This window comes from Perca flavescens, chromosome 3 (genome assembly GCF_004354835.1).
Source record: "Perca flavescens isolate YP-PL-M2 chromosome 3, PFLA_1.0, whole genome shotgun sequence".
Classification (NCBI taxonomy): Eukaryota; Metazoa; Chordata; class Actinopteri; order Perciformes; family Percidae; genus Perca; species Perca flavescens.
In genome coordinates this window covers 1,777,816-1,793,707 of record NC_041333.1, presented here as the reverse complement: position 1 = coordinate 1,793,707, position 15,892 = coordinate 1,777,816, and the positions used below count along the sequence as shown (strand labels likewise).

General features: G+C 41.8%; 1 protein-coding gene across 8 annotated transcripts in view; it reads left to right on the top strand.

Moving 5' to 3' along the window:
- The window catches only part of robo2 (roundabout, axon guidance receptor, homolog 2 (Drosophila)), a 177,396-nt gene that overhangs the window by 109,513 nt on the left and 51,991 nt on the right, over positions 1-15,892 (top strand). For all 8 annotated transcript variants that reach the window (XM_028570053.1, XM_028570050.1, XM_028570036.1 and 5 more), the window contains exons 6-9: positions 6,600-6,736; positions 7,900-7,911; positions 11,824-11,948; positions 13,637-13,808. In XM_028570053.1, coding sequence (XP_028425854.1) covers positions 6,600-6,736; positions 7,900-7,911; positions 11,824-11,948; positions 13,637-13,808 — 446 coding nt within the window. The remainder of the gene's footprint in view (positions 1-6,599; positions 6,737-7,899; positions 7,912-11,823; positions 11,949-13,636; positions 13,809-15,892) is intronic.

Below are 15,892 nucleotides of genomic sequence, written 5' to 3'. Positions count from 1 at the left end.
ATTCTTTCATCATCTGGGCTTCATAATGGGACTGTGTTTTGCTATCAGGTCAGGAAAAAAAAAAAACTTTTCTACATCTTCCATTTTCCCACAGAACTCTAAATGTTGTAAATTAAACTCTAAAATACATGTGACTCTCAGGACATGACTTAAATTATGAAAGCACCAGTAAGTGTGCTGAAAAACAGTAGTCAATTTGGGCTTAAATTATTTCCAGGGTAGAAGGGGTAAAATCACACACATGCACTTCAGGCAGGATTGAAGTCACTGACCAGCACATTCAATATTAAAATCACCCAACCTTCCCTAGATAAATAAATTTGGTTGGAATAGGGCTCATTCTTTTTACCAATATACACAAGATGGCATGTGTCATCAAGCAGCTGGATAGCTTATTTAACGTGTATATACACTCACCTTAAAGATTATTAGGAACAGAATTTGGCGTAAACAGAAAGAGAACATGGATCCCTCATGCCTTGTTACTATTGTGCAGGCTGGTGGTGGTGGTGTTATGGTGTGGGGAATGTTTTCTTGGCACACTTTAGGCCCCTTAGTACCAATTGGGCATCGTTTAAATGCCACAGCCTACCTGAGCATTGTTTCTGACCATGTCCATCCCTTTATGACCACCATGTACCATCCTCTGATGGCTACTTCCAGCAGGATAATGCACCTTGTCACAAAGCTCACATCATTTCAAATTGGTTTCTTGAACATGACAATGAGTTCACTCTATTAAAACGGCCCCCACAGTCACCAGATCTCAACCCAATAGAACATATTTGGGATGTGGTGGAACGGGAGCTTCGTGCCCTGGATGTGCATCCCACAAATCTCCATCAACTGCAAGACCCTATCCTATCAATATGGGCCAACATTTCTAAAGAATGCTTCCAGCACCTTGTTGAATCAACGCCACAAAGAATTAAGGCAGTTCTGAAGGAGAAAGGGGGTCAAACACGGTTTTAGTAGGGTGTTCCTAATAATCCTTTAGGTGAGTGTACATTGGCACACATGACGTATATACTACAATGTCCATCCATAATGTGGCTAAATTTACATCCTCCACATTTGATGATGTTCAAAAAGGCCAATTCGTTATCTGTAAGAGTGTATTTGAATTAATATCAATCGGTCAAGCAACTCTGCAGAATCTTGGAGAGAGGAGTACTTGAGAGCTTAGCGTCTCCAAATGAAAGAGTTTCTGCCTTAGTCAGTGGATCCCGGTGAAGGCTGGGGCAGTGTGGCTACCAGCTCAGTGTGTGGCCCACATCTTTCCCTCCTTTGGTTTCCTTCTCCCTGCTCATTTGCTCTGGACCCTTGTGCCCTCGCTTGTGCCTTATCAGAGCCCCTTTGGTCTTGCAGTCTGTCTGTATTCAGGCCCTCTGTCCCTGTTGACCTCCACAGCACAGCCCCTGCAACATTCAGCAGAAAAGGCTTTCTTTCTGACTCAATCCCTTCGTGGTGTGTGCATGTGTGTGGGAGTGTGTGTATGATAGAGGTGTGTGGGTCATTCTATTTGAGAGAGCTGTTAAAGCTAGTGTGACAGGAGCACCTGTGTTTTGCTGACCATCCAGTTTCAGTGATTTCTCACCTCCGCAGCTCAGCAAAATGGAAAGACAGCAGGCTATGGTTCCTGTCTCCATTACTTCCCCTGATATATAAGTGGATAAATCTGGTATTTATGGGAGCGCACACAGGGGGGGGTTGGTGAGTGGGATGGCAGTCGGATGATCAGCAGTATATTTTATCTTGAAGGTTTATTGACACTGATGGTGTCAACAACAAAGTAATGCGAATAAAATAATAATGCACTGTTTATAATAGAGAATATAGAAGTGTTGGTTTTGCATTAATTAGGAAGATGTGCAGCTGATCATTCATTATATATCAGTGCTTTTCATCTTCATGGAACGACAGTGCTCAGTGCTTTTGGTGTTTGTGCATCCTTTGTTCTTTGCACACGCACGCTCATGAAGGGAGAAAGAGTAAGAGTGGCTTCCAGGCATCGGTCAATGAGCTGTACTTTGCTGTTTCTCTATCTGCAACATTTTCCAGTATCACCATGGTATCTGCTCCAAACCCATTTTGACTAAGTAAAGACTGCACTGTTTCCACTTTTTCTGTGGCACAAGAGAGAAGTCACTCTTTTAATGGCAAATTTGGGGAAAAATTTTGTTCCCACAAACCCCTGTCCTAACCATAAGGGTTAAAGTCTTGCCAAGCTGATCTTTGATTAATATAGGATAAGCGATGAATGTTAGTCGGACAGATTGGAAGACCCTGAATCTGCTAGGGCGTGAGAGATGCCAAGAGGGGGTGGAGCTCTGGCTAAGGGCCTAAAAGGGAGATGAGAAGCGATGGCGGTTAATTGATTCCCTCTCATGGGTGACAAGGCCTGGACAGGTAGACTCCAGCTCTTTTGATTGGGATGCGGTTAAGTAGCGGTTAGATGGCGAGAAACTGGATCAGACTGTCAGAATGAAATGGAGCATAGAGGGGACTTTGTGTCAGAGCAGTCAGGTCATAGAACATGCTGGAATTAGTCCTCTGCTGTAACTTGAGTCTGACTCATGTGCTCAGAGTTGGCACCCTTCTGCCGACTGCCGACCCCATTCATGTACACACAGAGGCAAGGCAGATAAGATCCTCTCAGGTTGAGTCATTCGGAGATAACTGTACGTACACATTCAGTCATCCACACAAGCAACACTTAGATTCTTTTAATGTGGGTGAATTGGCTGTAGGTGAAACATGGGTGAGTGTGTTCCTGACAGACAGTTCCAAGGCAAATCCTCTATGATGATCTGGAGGATTTTTGAGATGTAATGCTGTTAAAGTGTGTCCAATAAAGTTGTCATCTTTGCACAGCGTTCTCCATGCAGCAAACACATCACCTTGACAAGCCTGAAAAATTCTGCTTTGTCTTGGCATTTGCTTACATTCCCATCACTCCTCATCTCCCTGCATGAGTGAATAACTCTGCACATGTGTGGATATGTGTTGGATGATTGTATACTTTGTACTCTGTGTGTGTGTGTGTGTGTGTGTGTGTGTGTGTGTGTGTGTGTACACACAGTGTGGCTAGAGTGAACTTGGCTCTCCTATCCTTTCCACAGCCCTTCTACATGTGCAATTACATTCCTCTTCTAATAGAGAACAGAGCTCTACCCCAATCCAGTCTCAATAAAGAGCTACTGTTCCCTTTCTGCGTGTACTTACATGTGTGTGTTGCCACAACTACCTCTTATCCCTGAGTATTTCCAGTCATCTTGTCATCTAGGCTGATTCCATATAGGAAGTTGATTACAGATTGATTGGGCTCATGTTTCCCACTAATAAGTCATGGGCCAGCCCGAGGTTCTGTTTTGAGAGATTGATGGAGACGGGACAAAGAACAATAAGCATGTTGTCCAGTATGTGGATACGTTGGTTATCCACACGACAAGGGCCCCCTTCATGCAGATGTCAGGCTGGAAGAACGTGTGTGAGCAGGTGAACTGTTTATGTTTCTATGAGTTTCCACAATATCTGTAGCTTGCATGCCTGTTCTTTACATAAAGTGAATGAGCAGAAATCTAGGTAAAAGCATAAACTGTATTGTCCCAATATATGCTGTCATGCCTCCCCTGTGGGTTGTAAAGTTTTGTGATTATCTGTTCAAAAATATATTAATATATATAATATATATTTGGGCTGCACGATATAAGGAAAATATGTGATATGCGATAACGTTGTTGAATATCGTGATAATGATATTACTTGCGATAAATAAACAGATATTAAAATGTACTCAGTTCTACATTTCCGCTGCATTTAGTATTCTTCTAAAATACAACAAATTGCTTGTTGAATTTATAACAAATAAAAGGAAATCATTTCTAACATTCTTTTATTGAACAAATTGAACACACACATATATATATATATATATATATATATATATATATATATATATATATATATATATATATATATATATATATATATATATAAATTCCACTGACTTTGGTGATCCTCTGACTTTTTATCTAGTGCCACCATGAGGTAGACATATGTGGTTTAATGGAAATATCTCAACAACTCTTGGATGGATTACCTTGACATTTGATACAGATATTCACCCGAAATACACATAGACATGCATTATTGGAGAGTTGTCAGAGTGAAGGGGCGGCCACCTAGTCGGTGCTGCAAGCAGTTGGGAGTTTGCTCAAGGGCACTTCGGCTGTGCCCAGGATGTAAACTGGCACCTCTCCAGATATCAGTCCATACTCCGTACTTTGGTCTGTGCGGGACTGGGACCGGAGTGGGAGTCCCCACGGAGTGAGCTGCTGAACACCTTGTGTTGTGCTGTTAGCATGCTGATGTTTGTTGGCCGAGTTGGTTAAAGGTTGTTTAAGAGTGCTGGGAAACAAATGAGCCTGTTAACTTGCAATCATCATTGTCTGTTAGGGAGTCATGGTGTTTTCCCTAAGCCCTAACTTGTCCCTGCCACTCTTGCTAACCTCCACCTTCTCTTTCATGTCAGTAGTTCATGTTGAGCTACCCATTCTAGCCGGAGGCAGGTTATGGAATGATGCTCTTTCTATTAGCTTGTTTGTTTTTCATCTGACAACAGGCTATGTCCCAAAAGGTGCTATCTCATTCTTTGGTTGCCACTCACTCGGTTTCAACAATAAATGCTTTATTCATGTCCCCCACCCTTTCCTGAACTGTACATCCCCTCTCTCTAGAACAAAGCATTCAGTCATGACTCAGTCAAATAATCATTATGGCTCCTTAAGTACCTGTGTGGAGAGGAGGAACTGGCAGTCAGAGTTGAGGAATGTGCTTCAATAAAGCTGCCTTTGAATGCTTGCTCAGGAAATGTCATAACAGCAGGTGAAAAAAAATAAAAATGAGACAGGACAGATTAGTTCTGCAGCTGCCAGTGGCAAGCAGCCATCAGTACACCTGATGGTCGAGCAGAGGGGTCTTTCCCACTCTGAGGGAAATGGACTGTTACTCTAGAGTCACAACAGAAAGTATCCCTGTAAATCATAGTTTGTTGCCATATCTAATAGTCCAATATATTATCCAGAGTAAACAGTTATCCACCATGTGTATCAACCTCCCAGTTTAAAGTGTAACAGGCTACTTTCTCTTTTTTTAACTGTCAACAAGTCCCCTGAAGAGAGCAAAACCAAAAATGAATTTGTCCCTCTAACAAGTATCATCTGTGTAGCCAAAGCCTAATATGTTTTATTATTCTGTGCCAAAGAGCTCTATTGTCATCTAAAAGCTATTAAAAACACATAAAAGAGTCATACTGTTGCACCAGGTCGCATTTTTCTTCATTACAATGAACATGGCCGGTGTAGTCTGTTCTGAAACAACTCCGTGACTTCTCTCTCTGAAGAGTTCGCTCCATGTTGGGCTGACATCACTTCTCTTGGTTCTTTTATGTGTTTTTAATAGTTGTTGGACTACAAGTTGGAAGTTTTATGGCACAGAGGTATAAGCTATAATAAAAAGTATAATATCATTTCAGGCTTGTCCTTTTAAAAGCTCTTATGTGGATTTGAAACATTCTGCCTTTGGGGACTCCAAGTGGTAATATCAAAAAAGACATTGTGGCAGACTGCAGTGCACGGATTGAAAGGCTGAAAGCAACACACAGTGTTCACCTTCATTGTTGGATTTTTTGACAAACTAATAATTTAAACCATTCTATAATCATAATGAAATTCTACACCAAGGATTTAAAGGGGCAAACACAGTGTCAAGCTCTCATAGAGTGGCCTTTTATCTGTTCGTCTCAACCCTGTTCTCAGTGTCTGTGAGTGACAGACTGTGGACAGCAGAAGGTTGTCAGGCTGACAGACCACCATCACACAGCCCCACCACCCCCCGCACGCTACTTACACACTGCCAGGCCAGCACCCCCTTCAATTACAGACTGGAACAACAAACCAGACCAGCATCATTCCCCTGTCAGCTGCCATGCAATTCATACAGGTCTAGGCACACATACAACCCTCTGCAAACACACATGAACACAAACATTTGACTACTGCAGTGGAATTGAAAATACAGCCAACTATAGCTGCTGTATTGATTCATTTAATTGCTATACAATAAGAAGGTGTAGCTTTTTATATATGTATTGCTACCTTACATTCATGCACTCATTGTGGACGCACAATGGCACAGTTAAGCATGTGCGCACACACACACACACACACACACACACACACACACACACACACACACACACACACACACACACACACACACACAGAGAAAACATCTCATGAATATTGAACGAGTTTTGAGGGTTCCAACTGAACGCACCCCTTTCTATGTACTGTCTGTCATTGTTGAATAATTGATCCTCGCCTTTGCAATCTCCATTTGTCAGAATGAACAGTTGTGCTTCTGTGTTCCCTTTCCAAGAGGAAATACTCTCTTCGCGGCTACAGCTCAACAGGCATATGTGAAATACTGAAGCACGTCTTATTTGTCACAGAGTTAATGTTGTATCCAAATTTACAGTGTTTGCATTCAATGCTGAACAGGCAACTTACATTTCACGATGTTACATTTGTTGACAGGTATGAGATCAAGTACGACAAGGACGACTATGTGCTGAGAGTGAAGAAGGCTTCCATTAACGACGAGGGCACGTTTACCTGTGTGGCAGAAAACCGCGTGGGCAAGCTGGAGGCCTCTGCCACTCTCACAGTCAGAGGTACCAAACACCTTTTGTCTTTTTATTATTTTTTCACATTAGCTAGCACGTGTCAACACTTGTCATGCATCACTGAGGTTTATTGTACTTGTACACAAATATACGGTGAGGTTTGGATTCGCAGTTTACTCCATAGGGTCCCCTTTACACAAATGGAAATCCAGAATGCTGACTCTCACAGCTCAGAAAGATGTAGACAGTCTATGAATCTGTTTAATTATTAACATTTCCGAGTGCAACGTCGACACACTCTGCCACCCTCCCCCCATCGTGGTGGTCTGCTAGCCACGCTACCCTCCGTGCTGTAACTACCCAGTCAGCAAAGCCATTTCACAGATTACTGGTGCACACTACCAGTCCACCACCTGTGGTTTGCAAGGTTAATAAAAACATTCTAACCATAATTTCCCCTCTTTTCACCTTCTTTCCATTACACCCAAGCATTTAAGGTCTCTGTGGAGCGCTTTGCAAGCAACACAGGGGGCCAGAGGGAGATCAAACAAGGTCTGGGTTGATTTGTGAAAGTAGCATCTTAGTGTTTTACTTGGCGAGGACACATACAGTAGCACAGAGGAAACACTGGGGAACCACTACCTGCACCAACTCATTTGGATAGAGAGTGGGCTTTCAGAAGCTCCGGTCTTTGGATGAAACCCACATGCTGTCTTCACTTTGAAATCTTTTTGCTCTCTCTCCTCTTCTTGCTCTCTTTTTTTCTGCCCTGTCCATCAGCACCAGTGATAAACCCATCTTTGCCTTGCTATTACAAACACAAACCATCTGTAGAATTGTAGATTTCATTAATGCAGACAGCGAAGTTCCAGTAGTAGTATGTTTGTCCCCTGACAATTGAAGATTTTCAACCACTAGGGGGCGCTCATACCAGACTGCCTTTGGCATTCTGTGTCTGAGAAACAGGGTTTGAGCGAATCAATAAAACTGTCCAGTGGACAGTGGACAAAAGCTACTGGATCCTCTCTGCCATGCTTACCCTGTGCTGGAGATGTGTTGGCCCCAACACAACATGTCATTCATTCTGACTGATTTATTTTTGTCTTATTTTTATTGTGTTTGTTCTGTTCGTCTTTTGTTTTACATGTTTGTGTGTCTGTGTCTTAATTTGTTTCTTTTGTGTATCCACTCCTCCATTGTTGTGTCTCCAGCTCGCCCTGTAGGTAAGTACCCATCCTTCTGATTAGATTCCATCCTGCATGCCTTCTCCATACACATTAATGCATTTGACTGCCTGACAATCAATTACCATTGCTTTAACAAATACTTATGTAGTCTGTGGAGATTTTACAGCTCCACCTGGATTACTAAAACACTAATGGCCTATTACACCCGGACTGTAGGCCAGCCTGATCAATGTAGCCAACTGCAGTCATTTTGTTTGCAGCAACTTCACAGAACTTAGAGACAAAGCTCCAAGCGAACATACTTTTTTTTAAATATGGCTTCTAAGTTTCCTGAGTATCCCTATATGTGTTGGACTTAGTTAAGTACATAGAATGTACTTTAAATACATGTCAACAAACTTAATCATTGTTAATGTGACAGTAGGGTTAGGGTCCAAGCAAAAAACAACAGCCACATAATATACCAAATGATTGTCTTTGCCAAGTGCATTTTTTTTTTTTACGGTTGCATTTTCATCACTTTAACTTGATCTCAACCAACAGCTGATGGAACTGGAGTAACAGTAACGTCACAGTACAGCAGCACAGATTTATCAACTGCATTAACTCAAACTTTCCGTTACTCGTGTAGCTCTAAACTGAAGGCTCTATAGATTCTAGACTCTGTCCTTTACAATGAGTGGGCTGGCAGTCTGATAGTCTCAGACATTGTCATCTCACATGGTCCAGGATGTGTTTAACTTGCAAGTCTTGAGGCCATCTGTGGATTTTTTGGAACACTAAGCTGAGATCTGTTTTTATTTTGGACGAGCTTCTTTCCGTCTGAGCCCCACAACACAGAGCTGTTAATCTCATTGTATTTCCCGTGTTTGATTGGGACAATGTCAAGGCAGAACCAAATATGATACATTTAAAATGTTAAATTGTTAGAGGAAGTTAGTGAAAATGGGCATCTGGAGAGAAAGGTGTGCAGTTTTGACAGTAGAAACAGGAGGAATGCAGGAACAAGAAACATGCAACAGGACAAAGAATGGAGAAGAAAAGAATGGCACAAGTGTTTGTCGAGACAGGCTTGACTGGCAGAAAAACCCAGACACTGCTTCAGTGGCAGGACTTTGGTTGCCAAAACAGCAGTAGTTGTTCTGTGATTGTCAAACTGTCAGCTTTCAAGAAGATGGAGGAAATTACACATTCACTCTGCCTGTGGGAAGAGACAGTAATTGCAGTCGACCTCTGAATAAAATATGATTGAACGTGGGATTTGAAAGCAGGAAGAAAAGCTTTAGTTTGTGTGCCTGGGTGTACTGAATGGATGTCTGTCTCTCTCTGTCCATTTGTTCTTTTCACCCTGACTGCTGTTTTTTCTGCTGAGCCCTCTCCAAACCAGGCACATGTGGCTTGTCATGAATTAAATATGGGCGCCTGATCATGTGTTTCCTTAGGAGGGGACAGGAAGGAGGCTCTCACATGTCATTAAGGGTCTCTATATCATAAACAGGGCCAGTGTGAGTTAGCCCTGAGTCTGTCTGTGAAACTGTCACACACTGGCTTCCTCTTGATTTTTTTTCTTTAGTTTTTGTTTTTGATCTGTTCTTCTCTGTGGGTCTCCCACTCCTTCTTAGCTCCACCCCGTCACATTTACCATGTTTTATTCCTTTTCCGATGTAATTTAAAAAAAAAGAAAGGGAGATTGAAAGCGGTGCCACAGGTATAGAATGAGCCCAATATTAATATCAGGCCACCAGGAAAAGCTACTGTTTCGGCTGATAGAGTAGACTTGATGTATCACTTGTTCAAACAGTCAAGTGGAATAGGAAACATACTTACTTGAATAGGGTATCTCAGTTACAAAAAGATGGATGAATCCAAGTTGTTGCCTACAATGAAGATGATTCACACTTTTATTAAGTTTGATGAAATGTGAAATGTTTGTTTTTGACATCCAGCTGCAAACAGTCATCCATACAAGCAAAATCCAATTATTCACAATTAATTAATTTAGTTTGACAGTACTTAGTATAATAAATATAGAAATACGTTGGGTAAACTCTTTTTTATAAATTAATTTGAGTTTGTTTGCAACAACAACCTATGAGAAAGGGAAAGAAGTAGACTGATGAAGAGTGTGAGAAAGGACAAGGCCGGGTGATGCAGTGATAGGGACCAGTCTGTAAGGTGTTAAACCATATTTTTAGCGAGTAGTTAGTAGTGCAGTGTGTGGGATGGAACAGAGCAGAGGAAGTGAAGGGAGGGAACTGAGTCCTTGCCAGAGCATGATTTAGAAGCTCTGTATCAGTCCCAGCATTGTGAGAGCCACAAGATATCCAAGCTGCAGAAGGCCAAACGGGAAGGCAGTAAATCTGTAGCCATCTGTAGCATTCCCAACTGTGTGTATATATGACAAATACACACCCCCAAAAAGGGATTACATGGAAAAACCAGCCAAATGGGAAGAGTTTGGCCTTACTAGAACCAGCTGGCTTGTCAGTGAAAGGACTTACAAAGAAACAGAAATGGTGCAAGATGTTGCATTGCAACAATTCAGATTTTTTTGTTATAGAATTTACCAACATTGTGTAAAAAATGTCTTACGTTTTCATTTTGTTTGCCTATATAAAATGGCCTCTACTACCCATTGTCGGCACTTAACTCAGTCTTTAATTTGTTGACTTTCGTTATCTCTGCAGGGCCCATATTTCCTCCTGTAAGGAGGTTTTATCTTGGTAAACATGGTACTTGTCAACACAGGACTAAGACCCCCAGTGACAGCCATAGAATTAACAAGCAGAGGTCTTGGGTCATGCAGTAAATTACTTCAGGTCAAAGTTCAGACGATCTAGTTTTGCAGCTGAGATAATTGATTATATTCGTCAGTTGTACTTATTATTAGCATATGGCATCTGTGAAATAAAAGGAATAAAGGTTACTGGTAGTGCAAAAAGATATGGACTTAAGAGGAAAAAGACTTCTTTGCGTCTGTGCTAGAATCCATTGTCATGCAGTACACTGAAGCTTTTGATTATTTGAGATAAAAGCATACCGTTGAAATTGATTTTTCAAATAAAAACATCATTGCTGGTGTTAAATAATAAAGCCTCCTTTACCCACCATCAGAGAATGGTCAGGGAGCGAAGAGAGGCGTGGCTGCACACCAAAATAACTTGTGTCTAATCTCTAAACTCCTCTCTCTTTATTATTGAACTGCAACTGCCAAGTTGTCAGTCAGAAATGTCTCACTCTGCCCCGACTGCATGTGTGACAACTGGTCTGGCTCCTGATGGAGTCGTGAATATTGACTAAGAAAGCTTCACACTACGATTTCAAAGTTTGATAGCTTTTCAAGCCTCTTCTCTATTTGATGGAGAGGTGTTAGCTTGAAGTGTGGTAAACACAGAAAAAGTCTCTTTAAATCTCTCACTCCTTGTTGATACAACTTTGATCAGAAGCACTGAGCCACTTCAGATCTGGACTTTTATATGAGACGCATTCTGATGAAAACTAAATCTTACATATGGAAATTTAGACATGATTAAGCCTTTTATGTCTATACCTGTTCATAGTTTTGGATGTTTCCTGGGCATGGGTGTGCCTTTGTGTTGTCTCAGATCTAAGTGCCTTTGTGAAAAGGCGCTTCTCCTTGTGAATGCCAATGTGACTGTCATTCATTCAGCCTTAGCCTCACCTGGATGAATGGCCAACCTGGTTACCATGGCAGTAATCATCATGATAGTCATTGGTGTCCTCCCTCTGTTCAGAGCCATTAGAGAGCGATGGATATAACGCTGCATGGAAGCTCTGTACGGCACTCCCATTTTGAGTTGACCATGTGGTATATATTGCTTGTTTTTGCTTGAAATCCCCAAGCCCTGATAATCTCCAGCCCTTATGTTTGGCCTCACTGTGTACCACTGGTCTACTAACACTGGTGTTTTTGCCCTTTGACTTCAGCTGCACCACAGTTTGTCATACGCCCAAGGGACCAAATTGTGGCTCAAGGCCGCACTGCCACCTTCCCGTGTGAAACCAAAGGAAACCCTCAGCCTGCTGTCTTTTGGCAGAAGGAGGGAAGTCAGGTAAGAGCAAACGACCTCACACAACCGAGTGTGGAAAACATTTGTAACGTTTTTATTGCTTTTTTGCATTATTTCTTACATGCGGAAATATATTGCTCTCTTAGTCAGCAGCTTTTGTTATCTACTGTGCGTCTAGTGTTATCAACCCTCAGCACTTTGTTTGGATTTCCTTGGCTGTATGCACACTTGCTGAGTACTTATGATTCTCCTGCCCTGCACATACACATTACACACATACACACAGCACTGCAAACTACACTATCTGTCATCAGTATCTTTACTACAGACACAGATACACCTTTGTTCTCAGGAGCCGCAAAACGGCAGTGTGCCTGGCAAAGTGCTAATCGGTTTTCCGTGACCCTGCACTGATAAGAACGATCCTATCCCTCAGTCAAGCAGATACCCATTCAAATACCTGGGTGTCCTCGCAACGCTTAACAACAATGCCAATTAGGAGCCTGTTGGGGCTTGTAGATGAGCCAGAGATATGATTCAGCCCTGGCTAAGGTTCAAACACACACACACACACACACACACACACACACAAACAGCCTGCAGGCCAACAATTACAGCAAAGTTCTCTTAAAAGAGTGAACAGAAGTGAGACACAGGGGTACATGTTCTCACAAACATTTGGTGTAATACTCACCCACTTTACCTCTTACCAATGTGTGACCTAAAGATTACAACATGACTCAGTAACACTGAGTCATGTTGTAAACTTCTTCAGATAGAGAAGATTTATATTCAGCGTGTGTCTCACATAGTTATTAAAGATGAGCCTTTTGAAATGAATGTACTACAAACACTTTTGTACAAGCAGTTGCACGCCCTCGCTATCTCTGCACTTGTCTCTGTTTATCGATGCTTTCTGTACCTCACCCACATTGACATATAAAAGGTATAAAGGTATTTGTTGAGAGAACAAATTAAAGCTATCATTCAGTATAGTAATTAAATGGCAGACAGACCTTTTTTCTCACACTTGAGGATAATGGAGTGTACATCTCATGTGCTAGAGATACGTGGAGCCTAATTAAAAACAACATAATTTGTTGCATTAAAGAGATTAGGTGTAATTAAATCCAGTTAATGTATTTGTGGGTTACCTTTGGGATCATAAGAAAATAGGCGTACAAAAAAAAGCGCAGGGATAAAGTGGCTCTAAAGCTAATAAAGAAAGAAGTAGAGGTGATGTTGTCAGTGTCATCAGTGCTTTGATCCTGTGTATTTACTCTAAATTATGTGGGATTAATTATCCCTTCCTCTATTCTAAAGATACATCGTATTATATTCAGCATTAGCCCAACTTGTATGGGGTGGTCTCTGTGGGTAAAAGAGCAGCGAAACTGCTGTGGAATTGAAGCAGAAAGGAAAATAGTCATGACGCCAACAAGAGCAAAAGTTGCCTTCATAACACAGTGGAGCCTCTGGCTTGGCACAAGAATAAGTATGAAACTGAGTCTTTATGCTGTATACATGTTGGGAAGTTTGTGAGGTTGGTTAACCAAGTGATAGATGAAATTGTTCTTACTGTAGCTGTAATAGTCTGATCTGTATGTATGTGAGTGTGCACAGTTTATGTGTGAGTTTGGCGGTGGTGGGTGTGAGTGTTTTGTCATATTTCCAGGTTGTACTGGTTCCATGTTCTCACTAATTGGCCGTTTGTACCTCTTTTCCTGCAGAATTTGCTCTTTCCCAACCAGCCCCAGCAGCCCAACAGTCGCTTCTCTGTGTCACCCAGCGGAGACCTCACCATCTCATCTGTGCAGCGGGCAGATGCTGGTTACTATATCTGCCAGGCTCTGACCGTGGCAGGCAGTATCCTCGCCAAGGCTCAACTGGAGGTCACAGATGGTGAGGGGAAAACCGACGCGTCCTGTAACATCTTCCATGCCAGCACACTAGCACACGCTTTAGCACCACTGCAAATGTGGAGAAGTTGGTTCATATGTACATATAAACACAGATGTACTTTCAATATGCATGTTTGATTCTGCCCCACATGTATTTAGACAATTACCCCTCAACAAACAAATTATTAATACCGGCATAAATAACATCTGATTTTAGTTTGTCATGGTTTAAGTGTAACACATTTCTTGCTTGCCAAATTCATATGGGAATTTGGCCCATGTGAAAGTATAGGTACACAAGAAAAAAAAGCTTGTAGGCAGGCATACATTCAGCTTCAGTCTGACAAATGTCAGTATGCCCATGACCTTCAGTAACTGTTTTTTTTTGCAGTACGATTTTTTTTTTTTCATGTCACAATTTAATTAACATTTTCTACTTTTCCTTTTGGAAAGGAAATAAAGCATTGCCCTTGAGTTCCTTCAAGTTTAATGATCAGCGTTTTGTGTGAGTGGGTGACGTGTGAGTATATGTGTGAGGGAGGGAGCAGGAGAAAGAGACACAGAGAAAGAGAGGGGGCATGATTGAGTGAGTGAGTGACATGGGTTTTCTGTGGAATGAATGATGTGGTCCTGCGAGGTGTGGGAGCATCTAATCTGCTCAGCTGCTGTGATGGTAAGATCGACGGCCATCCATATGTCTGCTGAAGTACCTGCTAGTAGAGAGATTAAAAGCACTACTGGAACACTTTTTTCCCCAACATTTTATCTGAAGTAGGAATGGTTCTATTGCACATACACAATTGGTAAGTCCTTCAATTGCCTGGAATAACATATCATCACATTTAACAGCCAAAGACTCTGGCTTATCAACAGTTAACAATTTCATTTTTTTTTTTATAGCAAAAGGCATGTTAGCAAGACGGATGTTAGGATGAAAAGAAGGCAGAGGAGGAAAGAGTACAGGAGGGCCATGGTGAGGTCACGGCCACACCTGCCTCAGTCTTCATGTGATTTACTGCCCCAAATCCCGACAACAGTCTGTGGAGTTCAAGGAGATCTGTAATGAGAAATTCCTGATGCAGAGACCCAAGGCCTTAGTTGAGCCTTGCCTCCCCCCTCTGTCACTCCTACATGCATCAACACATACATCAGGTGCATCCCCGTGCCTGACAATTTCTTATGTTTGTGCATGAGCTTCTGTCACTAGTCATAGCTTACTGTCTTCTCTTAATGGGGAAGGTGTTAGAGTCATAGACTTCACTGAAAAGGGGAACTATACCATTTTTTTTAGCTTAATTTACCTTAACTGAACTGCTTCATTGGAATGGTTATATGACTTTTTTCGAGTTGTATGGTGGTCGTCTCACTTCCTCCTAGCTCCTGTGAGCTGAAAAACCACCCTTGCAACTTTGGTATCAGGTATCAGGTCTCGCGATGTAGCGAATTGCTTCACGGCACTCCACACATACGCCCATTCAGGAACTGGCTAACAAGGTAGCGATGGAGTTTTTCACACTATCGTCATGGCTGAGCCGGCAAAAAAGACGCAGAAAGCTAGGAAAGCATTGTCGGAGGAACAGAGAAAGAGGAAACGGCAGACTGACCGAGACAGGAGTCAGACACTAGTATACATAGGAGCTGAAAAGCCAGAAATGGCCAAAACTGCATAACGCCCCTTTAAAACATGTATTAACAAACATGGTTGCCAGTGATAATTCAGTCTGCTTAGTAGTGAAATAAAATGCTTTATTCTAGCTTATAATGTTGGTGTAAATCTATAGATCTTTCAAAACTGACAGAAAACCCCCGGGCTGTGTTCATGAGATAAGATAAACAAGCAGGAGGTGCTTTGAATACTCTCTTGGCTTACTTTCAGATTTACATGATTACTTTTTTTAAAACATTCAAGAGCACTAAAACAAGAAGTGAAATATCATTATTGAAATGGATATGTGATGTTTTGCTTTTGGTAGATAACATATCAGGTTTCTGCACAATTTTTCTCTTTCTGTCTTAGGTGACCCATAGCAAGGGGTGACCACAACACAGCAGAAGTGTATTACTTGGAACCACTACCTTTGGTCA